This window comes from Nothoprocta perdicaria, unplaced genomic scaffold (genome assembly GCF_003342845.1).
Source record: "Nothoprocta perdicaria isolate Ctin4 unplaced genomic scaffold, notPer1 scaffold_224, whole genome shotgun sequence".
NCBI classification, from domain to species: Eukaryota; Metazoa; Chordata; class Aves; order Tinamiformes; family Tinamidae; genus Nothoprocta; species Nothoprocta perdicaria.
Genome location: NW_020455437.1, coordinates 478,412 through 496,440, shown reverse-complemented (window position 1 = coordinate 496,440; position 18,029 = coordinate 478,412). Strand labels below are relative to the sequence as shown.

Below are 18,029 nucleotides of genomic sequence, written 5' to 3'. Positions count from 1 at the left end.
GCACCTCCCCTGCTCTCCAGGACCTCTCAAAGATGATGGAGAGAGGCTGAGCAATAACCTCGGCCAATTCCCTCAGCACTCTTGGGTGCATCCCATCTGGGCCCATAGATTTTTGAGTGGCCAGTTTGCCTAAGTGATCCCTAACCCAATCCTTCTCAACCCGCAGAAGGTCTTCCTCTAGCTCATTTATATCCCTTCCATTTGAACCCTGCAGTTCATGGGGGGTTGCCTTAGCAGTAAAGACAGAGGCAAAGAAGGCATTTAGTAACTCTGCCTTCTCGGCATCCTCCGTCACCAAGGCCCCTTCCCCRTYCARCAGTGCACTAACATTTTCCCTCGTCTTCCTCTTGCTATTGACATACTTATAGAAACCCTTCCTGTTGTCTCTGACTTGCCTCGCCAACTCTAATTCCACCCGGGCTTTGGCCTTCCTCGTTTCGCATTTTGCATCGTGATGCTGCAGACCTTTCCAGAATGCCCCAAGTCTCAGCAGCTTCGGCCCATCCGCTGGCTCAGAGCTGCTGCAAGACCTTGTGTAGTGTCCCGTCCACGCGCCCCGTCCGCTGAGGTCCTCRGGGAGAGCCCAGCTGTGGTGGCCCTGAAAGGCTGTATGTGCTCAGGGAGCCTGGGCTGCTCTGGCGCTCGCAGGATTTRGGAAGCTTTACACATTCAAATCAAAACATAGACTTCATATTTATGTTTTTCCCTGCAAAAGAACCTTAAGGACTATGCCTGCCTGTGTATTCAGCAAAGCTTTACTGGTGTGTGCTGAAAAAGAGATTGCCAAAAATGAGTTTTATTTACTTATTGTCCAGTACATTCTTGTACCAGTGCTGTTCCTCAGGAGAACTAAAAAAGACAGAAATGTCATGGTGTCCTTTCTTCAGGTACATTTTATGATTGAGTTCCCCTCCTAAGTTATTCCATCAAGAAAACCTCTAAATCTAAATCTCAACGCAATCTTCCTGTAATTGCCTGGAGAGTGCAGAAAATGATTTTTTTTGCGTGCGTGAGGTGGCAGATCTGTGCTGTAATGCAGTGTATTTAGTTTGGCCTGCTTTCTTTGCCAGGGACTGGCTGTTAGATGGAGACAAGACGGAGAACTTTCAGGGATACTTGAGGGTGTTTTTCCCCACTTTTTTCATGTTGCTGTTTTTGTTCTCACATCTCTTCTAGTTCTTTTCRGAACAAACTAAGCCTTGTCTGCATCATATGAAATCTTCACTGCCTTCGTTGTGTTCTGAACCCCTGAAGTGATTTCTTTTTTAGTGTTTTTTACTTTTCTTTTTTACTGTTTATACTGCTCACACGTCTCTCAACCTTGTTCTTTTTCTAAAATGATTTTATAAAACTCGAATTACGTTGTCGTTTTAACTTTGGTAATTTGGGGTTTTATATGTTTCTATTGGTTACCTTTTCACAAACCATTCTTAGATAAGGTTTTATTGCATGTTAATAATTCTGAAGATCTGAGGATGTTTTGTTTTTTCTTTACACTAACAGAAGTTGAAGAATCTCAGCAGTTAGAAACATCAACAGGAGCAGAAGCTACTAGCCTATTTGCAGACCAGGAGCAACAACTAACTCGAAGTAGTAGCACTTCAGATATTACAGATCAGTTTACATCTGATTTTTTTCAAGGTAATTTCTATGAAATATAATGTTAAATTCATGGAGAAAAGGTGTTGAATGTTCAGCTCATAGATGCTGCTGTTGYCTTAGTTTGGTTTCTAACTCCTGCTTGAAAATATTTCGTACTTCATTTTTAAAGAGGTTAAAAATGAAACTTAAACTACACTAAAAGTACATATAGTCTAACTTCTTTTATCTGGCATTTAAATTTAGTTTACAATTTTTCAAAACATGATTTTTTTCATATTGATCAATTATGACGCTTTTRCAATATTTTATTGCATTACTTAATAAGAAGAAATGTATATACAAAAGTAGCAGAAATTGTCTTATTTGTTAGGTATTTTTGTCTGTTTTCACTTGCTTTTTGAAATTTGTAGGTAAAAAGACTGGAAGTTCTCAGAATTTAACTTCAGACTCCAAACTGATACAAGAAAATAAGGGATGTACAAAAAAGGAATATGAAGCTGAGCATGTAAGGCAAAGTATAAAAGTATATTTTACATAAAAATATACAAAGCATATTTTATTTCTAAAAAGATGTGCTTTAGTATTGGGAAATGCTAGCAACTGAAAGCATAAAAATTATTTTTCTATTATGCAACCTATAATTAAGCTGTAACTGTTCTTTTTACTATTTGGTTTAGTCATTCTGTGCCTTCTSATATTGTAAGTTGCCCCTATAGTTATTTGTGATCAACTGTACTCCTATAAAATGGATTTCTGACCTTTCCTATATTAAATACGAACAGCTCTCACTTTTTTTATGAATAATTCATAGTTGTTATAGAGTTACACTGCACTGGAATAAATGTTTGATGGGTTGAAGTACTAGGGGAACAGCTTTTCTTGAGCACAGTTTGTACTACCAGCTGTTTATTGTAGATGCTTGTGTAAGTTAACATTAGGCCAGTCATGTTTCGTAAATTTTTAATGCAAGATTTGAATAAACAATAGAAGTAAGAAATGACTAAGGCTGCTGATTCTRGTGGCAGGATAATGCAGTGCACCATTGCAGGACTTGAAAGTAGATCTCATCTTTGGTTCTTGCTTTGTCCGTACCTGTGGACTTTAAGTACCATGAAAACTTGGCCCTGGGAGAAGGTTAAAGCTTTTGCTGGGCAGTGTTTTCATTAAGCCCTTCAGGAATAAGTGTCTCCAAAGGAGGAAAGTCTAGTCCACTTWATGTGGAGGAAGGGAAAGGAGAGGGAGAGAGATGAGATCAGTAATTGTGGGGAATTAAAAATTAACTTGCCTCCCTATTCTATTTTAGCAGCATATGTTATAAAACATTTACAACCATCTGCTGCTGGGGAGGTTACTGGAATTGTAGTTTCACTCCCTTTTGGAAGCTGAAGTTGAGGGGTTGACCACACATCTGTTGTAAAACTAGATAAACACTGTGCAAACGAGCTCAAACTTCCAATCAGTTTGAAGTTTTTCAGCACTGAACACTAAAATCCAGATTAGCCAGGAAAAAAAAAACCCTCTCTGCAGTCAGAGTGTCAGCAGAACTGCCAGCCAGCAGGTGATGATATATGTTTCCTGGGAAAACTGTAACTCCTCTCTACCTTAAAAATAAATAAAAATCCAAATTTGAAATAACTCCTGCAAATGTTTTTTTTTGTCTCTGGCAATAATTTGCTTTCATATGCAGAAAGAAGACTTTAATTTCTGCCTAGTGGAACTCTAAGAAAAATGTGTTTGTCTTTCCATGCTATGACAATGAAGGCAACCCACTGGGTACAAGAAGAAACTGTGGTAAGGTTATGTGTGTGTATATATATAGGATTTTGCAGTTTTATCCACAGTTTCTTCTTGTATCCAGTGGGTTGCCTTCATTACCATGACAAGGAAAGACAAATGAAACAGTTGTTTTCTTGGAACTGTTAAAGAATTTTAGGAAAAACTTCGCTGAATCACTAGGGTAATTTTAATCAATTTTTGAATGGTTACAGATTTATTGATAAATGATCGTGCCTATTTCCTGTTATTATGGTCGATCTGAATTTAAAAAAGGGGGAGATAAAGGCAGAAATTGAAAGTGTGRCAATATTCTTAAGACATTTGAAGAAATATGGGGAGATGGAAATAAATTGACTGAGTTTAGTTCAACTTCTGGTACTTTTCTATATATGTGCACRTGTGTCTTTTTGTGGGTCCTGAGCGTGATAGAGTATAATGCAGTTTTCAAAACTGTGATAGGGATGAGCTGCTATTTATATATATATGTGTGTGTGTGTGTGTTTTCCTCTGAAGGTCTTAGTAGGAAGGAGCAGCAGTCCAGATGAATTAGATGTGAAATCTGACATGCACCAGTYGCATGGAAATCACCGAGAGAGAGAAAAAAGTGAGTTCCAAGAAATATGGTGTTTTTCTGTATCTACTCCCAGCTGGTACTGATGTGCCAACACGYGAGACACTTCTGATCATGCTTTGCTGATGTTATTGCAAAAAAGCCTTCCTGATTTTTATTAATCCCCTGCTTGCTTCAGGTGAGAGTGTGAGTAGTGACGCATCCATTGGCTATAATARCGAAGTAGAGATCGCGCTTATCCCCTGGCAAACGGCTGAGGAGGACCATGAAGTTAATGAATCGGCAGATGTTGGTGTGGATGCCCAGGCACCTCGCTGGTTTCAGCTTAGTCCTTCAGATGCTACAAATTTAACAGGTACTTAGACTAAAGAAAGTGTTTTCTATTTTAGACTTTTATCCCCAAAGGAGTTGATACAGTGCAATGTGATTATAAAAGTATGTTTTTTTATCATGGGAAGAAGTAATTACTGCTTTAATTCATCCCAAATGCACAGTCATTTTTGAGTTAGATTACTGTATTCTGATGTAAATGGTCATTTTAAAAATCAAAGAATCACAGCATTACAGAATGGTTGAGGTTGGAAAGGACCTCTAGAGATCATTTAGTCCAACCCCCTGCTCCAGCAGGGACACTCAGAGCACGGGGCACAGGGTGGCATCTAGGCAGGTTTGGAAGATCTCCAGAGAAGGAGCCTCCACAGCCTCCCTGGGCAGCCTGTGCCAGGGCTCTGTCACCCTCACAGTAAAGCAATTCTTCCTCACATGCAGATGGAACTGCCTGTGTTTCAACTTGTACCCATTGCCCCTTGTCCTATCACTGGCCACCACTGAGAAGAGCTTGGCCCCTTCCTCCCTACATTTCCCCTTCATGTGCATACTACATTCATAGTATTGGTGTTGAATGAATTGAATGGGTGTTGAACTTTGACTTAGTAGTATTATCACAATACTACAATTATTCACAGTAAGTGTGACATCTGGATCTTATCTGAAGGAATATGGCACCAACCCAAGTTGTTATAGCATTGGCTAGAACTATTGCAGGGTAGAAGGCTGCTGTAGTGGCTGGGAGTTTCCCGAGGAGTTTCTTCAAGTAAATCTGTATCTAACTATACTTGCAGCAATGCACTTAAGAGTTAGGATTGACTTTTAAAATTGTTAGGAGATGTGAAAAATAGATTTGTGACCCATTTCCCCTAAGTAGTAAATTGTTCTGTAATCTGTCAGATTATTCATATGCAGAATTGTAGGGCTGGGTTCTGTAGGTTTGTTATAAATGGTAAAATTATTTGTGATGGGAGTTTCAAGAACAGTGCCTGTCAATGGAAGCATTCTGAACTTTCACATATAAGAATTTTAAATTGGTTGATTAAACTACAGCACACATGGTTAAGGATACACTGGGATGGGTGCAGTGAGAGCTGCTTTAGAAACATAGCCTAGATATGATATATGCACCCTGGCCAGGCTGCCTCTCTGCTCAYCAGTGCTAGCAGCTTCTGCAAGGGGTAATTCACAGCCCCAGGCCTGGAAAAATTATTTGGATAACCTTGGCTTATCCAAATATCTGGTAGCTGATGGAGGTCCTGCAAGCTCTCATGGAAACTTATTCTAGTATTCAACCACCTTTACAGTAAAAAGGTTTTCTTAAGTTGAACTGTAGCTTCCTGCAGCTTGACATGKGTTCAGTGCCTCTCATGCATTCACTGGGCACCACTGAGGAGTTTGGCTTGGACGCTGATTTAYGAAGGCAGAAATGCTGCTAAAGGCACATCTCTATTTAGAGGCTGCTATTCTGTGTGCAATAATGAATACRAAAATGTTCTCAGAAGTTCATGTAGCCAACTCTTGCTCATAAGTCTGAACTSATGGTTTGTGTTTCACTAGACAGCAGGAGCTGTTTTATAAAAGGTTCTTTCAAAGAGGGGCCAAAAAAAATTCTTAGGAATTCATTCATTTCTATTCCGAGAAAAGGAAGTAGATGAAAAACAGAATATGATTAGAAAGATTCTGTTTATTTCCTTCTTTGTGTGTGTGTCTTCCTAAGGGTATTCTTYAAATTATTTCATATTGTTAATGACTTGGAAACATTATCACCAAGGATTTTTTCATAGTGTAAAAAGGAGATTTGCATGCCCAGAATTTAAGGAATTGGGGAAAATCAGTTTGAAGCTGATGTAGGTTCTCATAAATTATCAACTGGAAAATATGCACACAGTTGGGAGTGATTGCATTAGCATACACAATTACCACTCATCAGCTGAGATGTGCTAGCTGATTACATGGGCACTCATCACCTGCCCTCGTGTTGAAGGAAAATGATTAAATTTAATACATGYTCAAAGTTAAGACTATTTCGTAGGCGGGTGTCTAAGAACGTRCAGGGAGTTCCTTACTGTGCATTTCAACAGATAGGAAATAATTGTTTCATTCACAATGTATTTCCCTTGTTTTCATTTTCTTATAGTCCTCATCTGTATTTGAAGAACACAAAGTAGTAGAAAGAGAAGGAATTTTGTGTGTTAGACCTAGAACTAATTTCTTTCAGAACTTGCTTTTAGCTTCCTTAAGAAGCAAGTTACCTTTAGCTGCCGGGAGAGATTTTGGACCAAGTTGCAGGAAGGGTGAGCGTGCAGCGCGGGGTGGGACGGCTGCATCTCGCTCTGCGCCACGCCAGATAGGACCTAACGCTGCTTTGGATCATAAGTTTGCACTTGCTTTGTTTGCTATTCACAAATACGAATTCCATTCTCCTGACAGACTTGGCAAATTTTACTGTTTCTTTATGAAGTGTTAATGCTTGAGCATATTCGTCTTTGCTATTACCATGTGTATTTTTTCTAGTAGCTTTTTTCTGTTGCTGTTTTTCTGTTATGGCTGAATGGCACACTGAACCTGAATGAATCGTTATGGTACTTTGTCTTGATGTAGCATGTTTTCTCCCTCACCTAAAAATATTTTGGTTTAGGTAAATAAATGAAACTCCAAGTCATTGTGATAGATTGAATACTTATATTTAAGGACATCTCTTCGAAACTGTTTAGAATGATTATTCCTGTTGTGTAGCTATGTTCATGTTTTATTGACCAGATTTACATTGCACATTGGATTTCTGATTAGTAGAAATTGAACTTTTTTTTTGAATTTACAGATAGCAGTGAATTCCTTGCTGATGACTGTAGTATAATTGCTGGTGGAAGCCTTACAGGTTGGCATCCTGATTCTGCTGCTGTGCTGTGGAGAAGGATCTTGGGAATTCTTGGTGATGTGAACAACATACAGTCTCCTAAAATCCACGCAAAAGTTTTTGGCTATCTCTATGAGCTGTGGTATAAACTTGCCAAGGTAGTGTATACAATGATTTTTCCATTTATTTTAAGAATGGTTATTAGTTTGGATTTAGGAATAGCATCTGGGACATAAGGGTGACATTTGGGGGATTTTGTCATAGGTAGGTAATTTTATAGATGTTTCCGTGAGTATTCCCAATAGAATGTTCCCCTTTCATGGTAAGAGATTTTAAATGACCTAGCTTGAAAGAAGTGATGAAACAGTGGCAGAGAAAATAGAAGTGTATGCTAGGAGATCATCAGTGCTGGTGTTCAGTGTGGAAGTCCATGGTATGTCTAAAAYGGCAAGTGCTTAGCGCTTAGATGTGGGGAAGCACTGTAAAACAATCTGTCTTTGTAGTTTTGCTTTCTGTAAGAATCCAGTGTGTACCACAGGGTTTAGTACTTTTGGTAAAAAAAAATAGAATGGAAAAGCAGTCATTAAAGATTTATTTCTGGTTATGTTTTTATTATCCTTTTCCTTTAAAACATCAGATAAGAGACAACCTTGCTATAAGTTTGGACAATCAATCTACTCCCTCTCCTCCTGTTTTAATACCTCCTCTCAGAATATTTGCATCATGGTTATTCAAGGTAAGTTGCTTCTTTTGTGTTTCCTACTTTATTAATACTGAAGCTGTACATACTTAKTTCCATGAGTCTTAATTCTCACAATCACTGAGGTGATGAATCCCCTCTGGTGTCTGTAGACATACATTGAAAATCACTGATCTGGGTTACCAAAGCAGTGTTTTTCTATTTGTTATTTATACAGAGTCTGTTTTAGTAAACACATGTTTTAGACTTGCTTTATAGGACGTCTTGCTGAAGATTCAGSCTTATGTTAACTGACTGCTAAAAGAGATATTAATACATCTCTTAATACAAAGTTTTAATTATTTAATTAATTAAAAATTAAGTTAATTAATTATTTAATTAATTAGTGTTAATACAAAGCTTTTGCTCTTTTCAGGCAACCACCCTGCCAAATGAATATAAAGAAGGGAAACTTCAGGCATACAGGCTGATCTGTGCCATGATGACTAGACGTCAAGATGTTCTACCAAATTCAGATTTCTTGGTTCATTTTTATTTTGTGATGCACCTTGGCTTAACAAGTGAAGACCAGGTATAAACTTTACTTAAAAAAATCTGTTGTTATGAACAGATGCGTCTGTATACTGAGTGCTGATGGGAAGGTCTGTATTTGGTATTTGAAGATCTGAAGTAGAAAGGAAGCAAAACTTTGCCAGAAAAAAAGTGAAACTATCCTGTAGCTTAATATGCTGTGTAGTCTAATGTATTCTTATCTTTAAGTATATAGCATGTTTTCCTCCCTTGTTGTGACTTTCTCATTACTCTTTAGCTTATAAATTTTTAAGCAACTTCTGCTTATGTCCCTTCACAAGTAATCTCTTGGAAATCCAACTGTTTCTTTTTACATTGCTGGCAACAAGGTCCTCCAGAACTAATTTTGATTTGTTCTTCCTTACAGTTTTTCCCCTGGCAAAATTAGCCCTTCAGGGATGTTTATAGTGGTCATTTCATCTCTTTTTACTGAGTACAGAAGGGACCACAGCAGGATTTTCACATGGGAAGTGAGAGGGAAGGTTATTTTGGCGCCCTAACAGGGAGCTGCCTTCAAGGCGTTCTGTTTCTTTGCAGAAGTGTCACTTGTAGATCCGTCTGCTGTGGTTCGGCTGGGTCTTAGAGACTGCACAGGGGGACAGGCTATGCAGAGGGACATGAGGGAAAGTTACTTCATTAAGATAGTGGATTACTCAGCCACAGAAACAGCTGAATACTCAGAATGAAGGAGAAGGGAGGGGGGRAAAAAAGCTATAGGAAATAGATTTTTTTTTAAGTAGAATTGATAATATCTGAAAGCACTTCTGTGTGTTGGTGGTAGGCGGGCACTGCGCGCGCTCCAGCAGAGGGCGCCGGRCCCCGGCAAACAGCCGGAGTCATCCCTGGTGGCGCCGAACTTCCCGCCTCAAAGCGGCTTTCCGGGCTCCTGTGAAGCCGCGGGACTTGCATGGATGTGGTTATTCGAGTTGTAACCAGGCTCAGTTGCACGCAGGCCTGACGAAGAGCTGGCCTCTTCCTTGGGAAGTGCCAAGTGGTTGATGCTTTGAAGGGCCCAAAAGCTCCGTTTCCACTTGGCGCATTTCCTGAGTGTTTTATAAGTTCCTCCTGGGCACACTGTAAAAGCCTAACATGGATGTTGTGATATAGTCAAAGACACTTCTGTTCTAATCTTCAAATCTAAGGCATCCATTTAGCCTAAGCTGTTTTCCTTTAACCAGGCTTTGCAGCAAGCTTTCACCTCCTGAAAAGCAGCAAAGTATTAACTCCCTTTCCTGCWGTAGCTGCCTTGGCACAAAACCTGTGTTGATTCTCCCTCTGGGTCGCTTGTTGCTTTACTGTTGCTTATTGCAGGACAGCCTAAGTTCTTACTGCCGTTACAGAAATGGGTGTGYAACCTGTGGTTTGTCTGGGTGTAGGCCAGTAGCATCCTCATGGAAAGATGATATTGCTAAAGACTTTCAATATCCCCCTCTATGTTAGAAGGGCAAAGACTGGCAGAAGAGAGCTGCGTTTGGAAAATACGCGAGACATTTTAGCAGGGTAAGAGGGCTTCTCTTGAAATATTGCTGCTCTAGATCAATTCTTGAGTATTTGTAGTGCCTCCTTTGCTTTCTTCAGACTGTATTATGCTAGATTTACTTTTTTCCTCCTGGGATAAAAGAGGAAAATTTAAATCCAACTTCCTTTTTTCTTTTTTTTCTCTCTGATTCGGTTTTGTCACTCCAGAAATAAAATTGTGGCCAAATTTATGTAGTAAAATATATTCAAGAAGTCTGGAACATTCTGATTTTGCAAAGATACAGWCAGTTAAAATAAAATAAGCTAAATAAGCAAATGTTCTGAGAACACCTACAAGTCTCTTGTTTTTCAGCATTTCCCTAATGCATCTGCATTTTGGACAGGGTGCTCTGTCCTGGAGAGCAGGAGGTCTTCATGTCCCTACACAACCACCCTGTGATAACATCCATCTATACTCAGAMCCCTGGGTTTTTGTCTATCTACTTGCTCAGTTTTGAGAGGGGAAAATAAAAAATGGGTCTCAAAGCACCCGTGGGAGAAATAGTCGTCCTTAAAAACAAGGTAGCAGACACTTCCAAATCAATGATGAAGTAACCAAAAATGGATATGAAGAGGGTTCAAGACATATGTTGTTTTTGTGTATACATTTCCGTGGTATGGACACATTCTTCCCAAGTGCGAAGCTCTTGGCACTGTTTTTTCGTAACATTTTTCTGGATCTTGCATTTTACTTCCTGTGGAACCATTTCCCACTTGAAAACACMACAGTTTTTTAAAATGTGGTTTTGGTTGTTGATGATGAGTATTTTTGACCTTGCGTGTTTATACTGTTTGGGCACTTAGTGAGAACTGTTCTCTTGGTTTAAGCTTCATGCCTTGATGTAACTGGGATTTCAATCCTCGTGCAGGTTTACAATTTGGCAATGAAGCAACCTCAAGAAATGGTGAATGTAAAAGGAAGGTAGGCCCTAAATTACAGTTCAGCCCAGGCTTTTGCAGATACTTYGCACAGTGCTGCTGCTCTTTTGTCTTTGGCTGATTCCATTTTTCCTTTTTTTGCCTCTTGGGGGCATTCTTGACCACGAGTTTCCTTCCTTTTACTGGCCTTCAGTATTTGCCTCTTTTCCTCAGTTACAAAACCAGTTAAAGTATCAACTCCTGCTGCTTTGGAGCTGAAGTTCTCGTTCAGCATGTTTTATTATTTAAACATTTCATGTGCTGAGGGTAAAATCTGTGCCAAGCACAAATGGAGGAGCCTCTTGCATGAGGAGGGTGTACCCAGTTTGACGTGAGAAGAGCACATTGCAAGGCACACCTTGCATAGCACTGTTCTTACAGCTTCCAGTAGATGAGGATCAGACACAACAAATACAATATACTGCAAAATCTGATGACCATGTTCGTTAGTGATTTTTGGTATAAGCTGTTATCTGGTGRCCCTTGTATGGAAGAAGATACTGGTGCTGGTTGGGCACCAACCAATTGATCCTCGCATTTCATAACACTGCAGAATGCACCTGCTCCCTCTAGCCTTGTTTCTAGGGTTTAAGTTTTTATATACTGAAATAAACTTTGTTTTGTTCAGATTGCTGTGACATTTTCCAAATGTGAGGAAAACCTTCCCCCGTGATGTCTCAGAGAATTTGCAGGCAGCATGAAACGATAGCTGTGAAATACTGTGTTCTGCTAGGTACCATGTGGCATTTTGAGATGTTATTTGTCTTGTTAAATGGGGCTATTGTGTCTGTTAAAATGGATTTCTCTAACTCCTTGTGTTTCAGAAGCCCTGACAGTCCACTACTTAAGCAGACAAAACCACTAATTTCTTTTGACAGAAGTGAACTACTGCTCCCTAGATTTTGTCATATTACTAACAAATTACGATTTCGTGGCAGCTGTATCTGGAGAGGTTTGTGGTGAGCAGAGTGCAGTTACTTCTCCTATTTTGTTCAATAAAAATGTGAATTTTCAAGTCTGAATGATAGTACCAGAGAATGAATTTTCTGCAAAGCAAACTTGCTGTGAGATTTGGGTTGAGGCCGTCGAAATAAAACGATGCCCTTAGCAGGGATGGGGGGGGRAAATAAAAAGTTATCCCTCCAACTGGAGTCACCCTTTAGAGACTGTCTGCCAGGAATTTTCTACACCAAGCTAATACTGCCTGTAGAAGTGTTAAGACACTCGTGTGCATTTCTGTATGTCTGCAAAAGCCCTTATGAAACAATACCTGAGACTGGAGAATGTCATAAAAATTCTGGATCGCTCCTTGGTCTCTATTAATATGGCTCAGGGTTGTATTTTTCGAATTATTTGTGTTTTTTTGTTTGTGCTGTCCATGGTACCTTAATGAGCGGGCATGCAATCTCCCTTCCACAGGGAGATAAATGACCCTGGCAAGACATTGAGGAGTCTGTTGCCTTGCCACTAACAAGATTAAACTTCCCAGGTGTGGGGGGAAATTTGATCCCGTTTACACAGAGAGATGGGAAATCGGAGCCCTTGCCATAGAATATAGATCTCTTTGTGAGATTTCTTATGTGCTGAGCTCAAGCCTGAACATCTCGCTCTTAAGGAAGGCAGCTGTTAGCAGAGCAAGGGGAGGGGGCTTTTCTGGGAAAATTATTGTAGGGAGAAGCAAGGGAAAGATGGATTAACCGAAGGTAATGACGCTGACCGTGTTAGCTCAGGTTTTTAATGTGACTGCAGAATTGATGAAAATTACAGCCAGAAACCTTTTTTAATTTAAGTATGATTATCAATATTTTAGTTTCAGTTTCTCTTGAAGCAAGATGTTTCCTTTTGAAACACGTTCCTCTTCAATCATGAATCTTGCATTACACAAGCAAACTGTTGTTATGGAATTAATCATAATGAAAATAGCACTGCCAACATAAAGAACTTAGATAAAGCACTAATTTGACTTTCTTAGTAGATAGTAGTTAAACGCAAATGCAACTGCGTTTATTTCAGTAGACGCTTTTCCAGATAAACACAGTTATCTGGATGCACAGAATAGGTCTCTCTGAGATTACCACCTTCCTGCTCAAATGTATGTACTGTTTTCATTACTTGTCACTTTAAATTTCTTTTCTTTCCAATCCTCCACACTCTGCTGCTTTGTGTAAATTTTGGTGTTGGTAGAAAAATAACATACTTTGAAATGTGTTTGAAGTGAATACAATAGTATTCATGGCAAATGCACCCTAACATTTCCAACTTGTTTCTTATCTCTTGGGATATACAAAAGAGCAACGCAAGGGAGTGGTTTGTAAAAAGCTCCCATGGCACTCGGTGTTCAAGATTTAGCAATTAGCTGAGATGAGAGAGGAGATAGTGATGCAACTCAACTGCAGCTAATTTGTCTATATCTAAGTGTCTAACAGCAAACAGCTCTGCMTGAGGTGAATAATTCTCTGCAACAGTTGCATCATTTTCTCAGATGAGAGAAGTTGCCGTATACTTGGCTGTAGAGAATAAGTCACAGTTGAATTACCTCCAGCTCCTTCACTAAAAATAGTTACTTAAATGTCTCCTTGCACTACAGTTGTAACAAACATGCCGTTTTATGAAACCACGTTTAAAAAGCTTCATGAAAGAATGAATGGGGAGAATTTTTATTAAAATCATTGTTTTGATATATTTAAAACAATTAGAAAGGAGAGCTCAGCTAGAARTGCCTGAAACCTTCAGAATCCAAGTGATGTTACCACTCATTTGTACTTGAATTATCAGCTGAGGTTCCCTTCTCAAGTGAGATTCTGTAGAGAAACCCTCCAATGAAGCAGAACTCTTCTGCTGTCTTGTGTGTTAAAGACTGAYCCAGTCAATGCTCAGGGCTTTGGACAAGCAACACAGTCTAGACAAAGCGAGGCTGAGGTCAGCCTCAGTCTTAACTTTTTACCCTTTGAGCAACAACTTTTGTTTTAATCCATGGGATAAAGCAAGTGACTAGTCTTCTAGAAGAGATCATGGCCTACAAGCCACCAGTTGATTTTTAACATCCTGCCAGTGAGATGGGAAATGCGAAGGCTTCACTTGAACTTTTCCAGGGTCATTGGTGCAGTGCCCAGTGAAAGCTGTCTGTAAAAACTAACTAGAGTGAGAGATAAAATATTTGCATTTCACAAAAGCTTCTGTAGGAGACCAAATTCAGTGTGATTTTTCACTGTGGTTCCTAAGTTGATTTTCATTGTGGCAGAGGTTAGAACAGACCCAACTGAGGTTGCTACCCTGTGCAATATGAAATATTAAAGGATTTTAGGGAACAAATGATGTTCACATAGCAAAGCAAACRCTCAAGGTTTAGATCATGCAAGTAAGGTGGCGTGTGCAGTAGTACCAAAAGAGCACAGATCTTTAGCATTCGGATTCATGTTCATTGTTTAAAGCACCATTCCAAACTGTCTCATTACAAGCTAGGTGATTCTTGCTTTAAATATAGCACTGACAGCTTTTTCACTGGCTTTTCTATAGTTTCCATCATTATAATTCTGAGTCTTTGAGAAACAGTAAGGAATTTATCCCTATGTCCCCATGTGAGGTGATGTGGTGAGCTCTCTCTACCAGTGCTTGCTTCCAAGTGCCGTTGTTCAAGCTTCGTTGCAGTGATTCTCCACCCTACTTCCATCCAGGAAGATACTCTTGGAACTTGGCTTGCCCGAAAATGGCATCCAGGTGAAACCCTTTGCCGGGACATGCGGTGTTTATGCTGGCTGGTGTTGTGATGTACTGTGTAACTCCCATTTCACCTGCATCTAGGGCAGCCTCTGCATCTAGGGCCTTCTGGTCTTGGGACTCAGTGTCTCCCTCTTTCCCCGTGGCCTCCATCGTGCTTTGGGCGGGGTGTCCTTTTGCTGCCTGTGTGCTTTATATGGCATTCCTTGGCTGTAACAGCCGAAGGGCACGAGGTCTCCAGTTCCCTGAGGAACACAGTGTACATCTCAATATATTGAAGGATTAAAGTGTGCGTCGCGTGTGCCTGAAGCTCCGTAGCGCCGCTCACTGCTCTGCTCAGCCAGCAGCACCTGAAGTGCTCTCCCTCTGCTAGGATCTGCAAGGCCCTTGGACCAGGTGTGTTCTGCTGCTAGAGTCACTGCACGTGGTCTTTGAAGAGGCAACCAACTACTGCCTAAGTTCAGGAGACTGAGCAAATGTTCATACAGTGACAACCCTCATCCTGTTCCCCTGAAGTCAGGGGGCAGGTTTCTGATCTGTAGCTGGACACATTTTTCCCACTTGGGGATGAAGTTCAGGCTTGTACACTGAGTCTCACCACCCTGACCTACAGTGTGAACCAAACTGCATTTGGACTCTTATTTTATTTTTATATGTAGTTTTCAAATGATTTCCATTAAAACTTGCTCCTGAGAGGCCCAAGAAGGCAGATCATGAGGCTCCCTTCAGGTGGGATGTAGAAGAGAGGGCCTTGTGATTTCTGCTCAGCCGATTCTTCTCGCATTTGGTGTCTCAGATCTGTCTGCTCTGAAGGGCCCTGAAAGGCACTTCTAGCCTCTCTTCTCTGAGAACTAGACAGAACGATCAGTATTTTTCTGACACCTGATGAGCTATAGAGCAAAAGGAATGGAAATGCTTTGGTCTTTCCCAGGAACATCCATTTCTTCTGCTGTTTCTTTGAAGTTGCTTTTGAATGTGTTTCAGGAAAGCCGGTTTGATTGTTTCAATTCCAGGTTTGGCTTAGGGAAAGTTACTGTGTCAGGATTTTTAAAATCTTCTTTGAAAGGGCCTAGGACCGTTTAAATAGTTGGAATTGCTTAATGGCGCTTTGCGAGTAACGTGTTCCCACGTAGCATAGAAATATTTTCTGTGTTCATTCAGTAYACTTTGGATTATTGACATCTAACTCCTGTTAAATGTTCACTCGCCGGCTTATTTGTGGCTTTATATGCTGAGGGGTAGGAGCTCTGCTTGGTCATTGTGACGCTACAAGACTCCTTTTCCCCTGATTTTAAAATCCCACATACCCATTGAGTACAGTAAGGCTAGGACTGCTTGCAGTGAGATTCCAAACACCAGTTTTGCAGGGTTGTTTTTCAGGAGGGCTTCAAATTCTTCCTTTCTTTGAGCTAAGATAACACAAAGTCTTACTGACTTCTCTGTACTATCAGCTTAATCTGAATGTTGTTTTCACTGGGCTTATCAGGGTGAAACCGAGGGTGCTTTCAGACTGCATCATGCCTCCAAGTAGCTGCTTCACTGCAAGCGTTGGCAAGACACTCAGGGCTGGATTTTGTAGAAGGATCAGAATATTTCCCCCCAGAGCTCTGTATACCCATTCTTATGATGATGCTTTCTCATCTCAGCCTCTCACTCTGATGTGCCCTCGCTTGTTTATGTAGCCTCTTGAGAGACGAACTGGTCACTGTTACTGCAAGTGGAATTTGGCAAACACTGACAATTTTTTTATATATATATAAATATATATAAATATATATATATAGCTATTGTCAGCAGTTAATAGTTGTTCAGAATATTTGTCACTAATCAGCTGTTTGCCTTGGTTTTGTTCTGTGTCATCTGCTCAAACTCTCCTGAGTGTTCTGACTGGCAAGATTCTAAGCTTAGATCAAGAAAGGAAGAGCTAAGTGCAATTTAAACCTRTCCTAGAAAGTTCTTCTGTCTTTGACTCTTACTGTACAGGGCTTCACCTTGAACCAAAATTAAAAGAAAAAAATGTGAATCTGAAAGCTGTTCTAGGAGTAATTTCTTGCAAGATCTCTTGCCCAGTTCTTTAAGGAATACTAAATAAACTTGTGGTTGCTCTGCCCAAACATCTGCCCAAGGGAGGGGAATTTTGACTTGGCAAAAAACTTTACTGGAAATGGTGGCCGAGAGAAGTTCTGGGATCTCCATCCTTGGAGCAACCTGCTCTTACTGGGTGGGCTTTGAGGAAAAGGTTGGACTGGGCCTCTGGAGGTCCCTTCTCGCCTAAGTGAGCCTGTGATTCCAAKTAAAATAAAAATGAAATAAATAAAAATAAACTTTATTCCCCCCTGAGAAGTGAGCCAGCAGAGCTTTGTAGTTAATTTTAACAAATTGGAAAATGTATGAGCTACATAATTTTCCTGTCTTGCCAGAGTCTTTTTGGTAAGGATACAGTAGGCAGAAGATATTAAGGAAGATGGTAAAAATACAGACTTAAGAAATTCTCTATGAAAGGGACAGATAGCCAGGGAAGGAGATTGTGCTGATGCCTTTTTAAATCCAGTGATGTTAAGGACGGAAGTAACATGAAAAATGGGATGAAAATCCCAGGAGGCTAGCAGATGTCCTTGGTGATTAAATTTCAGCACATACAGATTGGATATATTTCATCATGTGCACCCGTAAAAGCCAGCAGGGTGCTGTACAGCAGAAGACAGAAAAGTTAGCAGCAAAAATGTTTAGTTTGGTTCCTTTTATAGTAAAAGGAATCACTTAAAGATGAAATATCTTACCAACGAAGATGGCAGTATTAATTATATCTGCTAATGTATTCTGCATGGTTGTCTGTGAGCCTTTTAATTTATTTAAAATACACTGTCCCTAATTATGGAAAGGAAGTTATATTAGTTGCACAGTAAGCTTATGCCGGAACAATGACTGCAGTGGCAAGTGGTAGGTTCTTTATATGAGGTTGCTTATTTATAATACGGAGCTTTACCTTCTGTAGGACACTTACCTGTGTTGTTGCCCCTGCTTTGCAGCCACGTTGCACTTCACAAGAGTGTCTTATGGGGCAGCACCCTTCCAGTGTAGAGAAGAGTCCGGGTGCTCTTCCATGGGCTGGGTGCTGTTGGCGTCCTGATTCCACCCCCAGTGGGGTATGTCCCAAATGCCAGTGGCCAAGCGTGAGCTGCCCAGTTGGACAGGAAGAAAGGGGACCACTTCCTTGTGCCACCCAAAGGAACTCTGAGTTCGGGTACAGTTCTGGTAGTTAGGCTCACTTTTGAACACTCTTGTTCCTCTGAAATTGCTTTCCTCCCACCCAAATGCTTGTTTCTTTGTCTATTTTGGCTGTCTCAACTGCATTCCAGCTGTGCTCTCCTTGCAGCCCTACTCATGATCCTGGCCTAATTAGAAATAGGGTTTTTTTGTTATTGTTGTTTGTTTTTGTTTTGTGTTTTTTGGGTTGTTTTTGTGTTTTT

The 18,029-nt window shown here is 40.3% G+C and overlaps 1 protein-coding gene across 1 annotated transcript in view; it reads left to right on the top strand.

Annotated features, from left to right (window-relative positions):
- RALGAPA2 (Ral GTPase activating protein catalytic alpha subunit 2) overlaps positions 1-18,029 on the top strand; it is a 125,960-nt gene that overhangs the window by 46,959 nt on the left and 60,972 nt on the right. Inside the window, exons 17-23 of the mRNA XM_026039246.1 lie at positions 1,504-1,641; positions 2,013-2,107; positions 3,892-3,982; positions 4,128-4,304; positions 7,101-7,294; positions 7,774-7,872; positions 8,252-8,407. Coding sequence (XP_025895031.1) covers positions 1,504-1,641; positions 2,013-2,107; positions 3,892-3,982; positions 4,128-4,304; positions 7,101-7,294; positions 7,774-7,872; positions 8,252-8,407 — 950 coding nt within the window. The remainder of the gene's footprint in view (positions 1-1,503; positions 1,642-2,012; positions 2,108-3,891; positions 3,983-4,127; positions 4,305-7,100; positions 7,295-7,773; positions 7,873-8,251; positions 8,408-18,029) is intronic.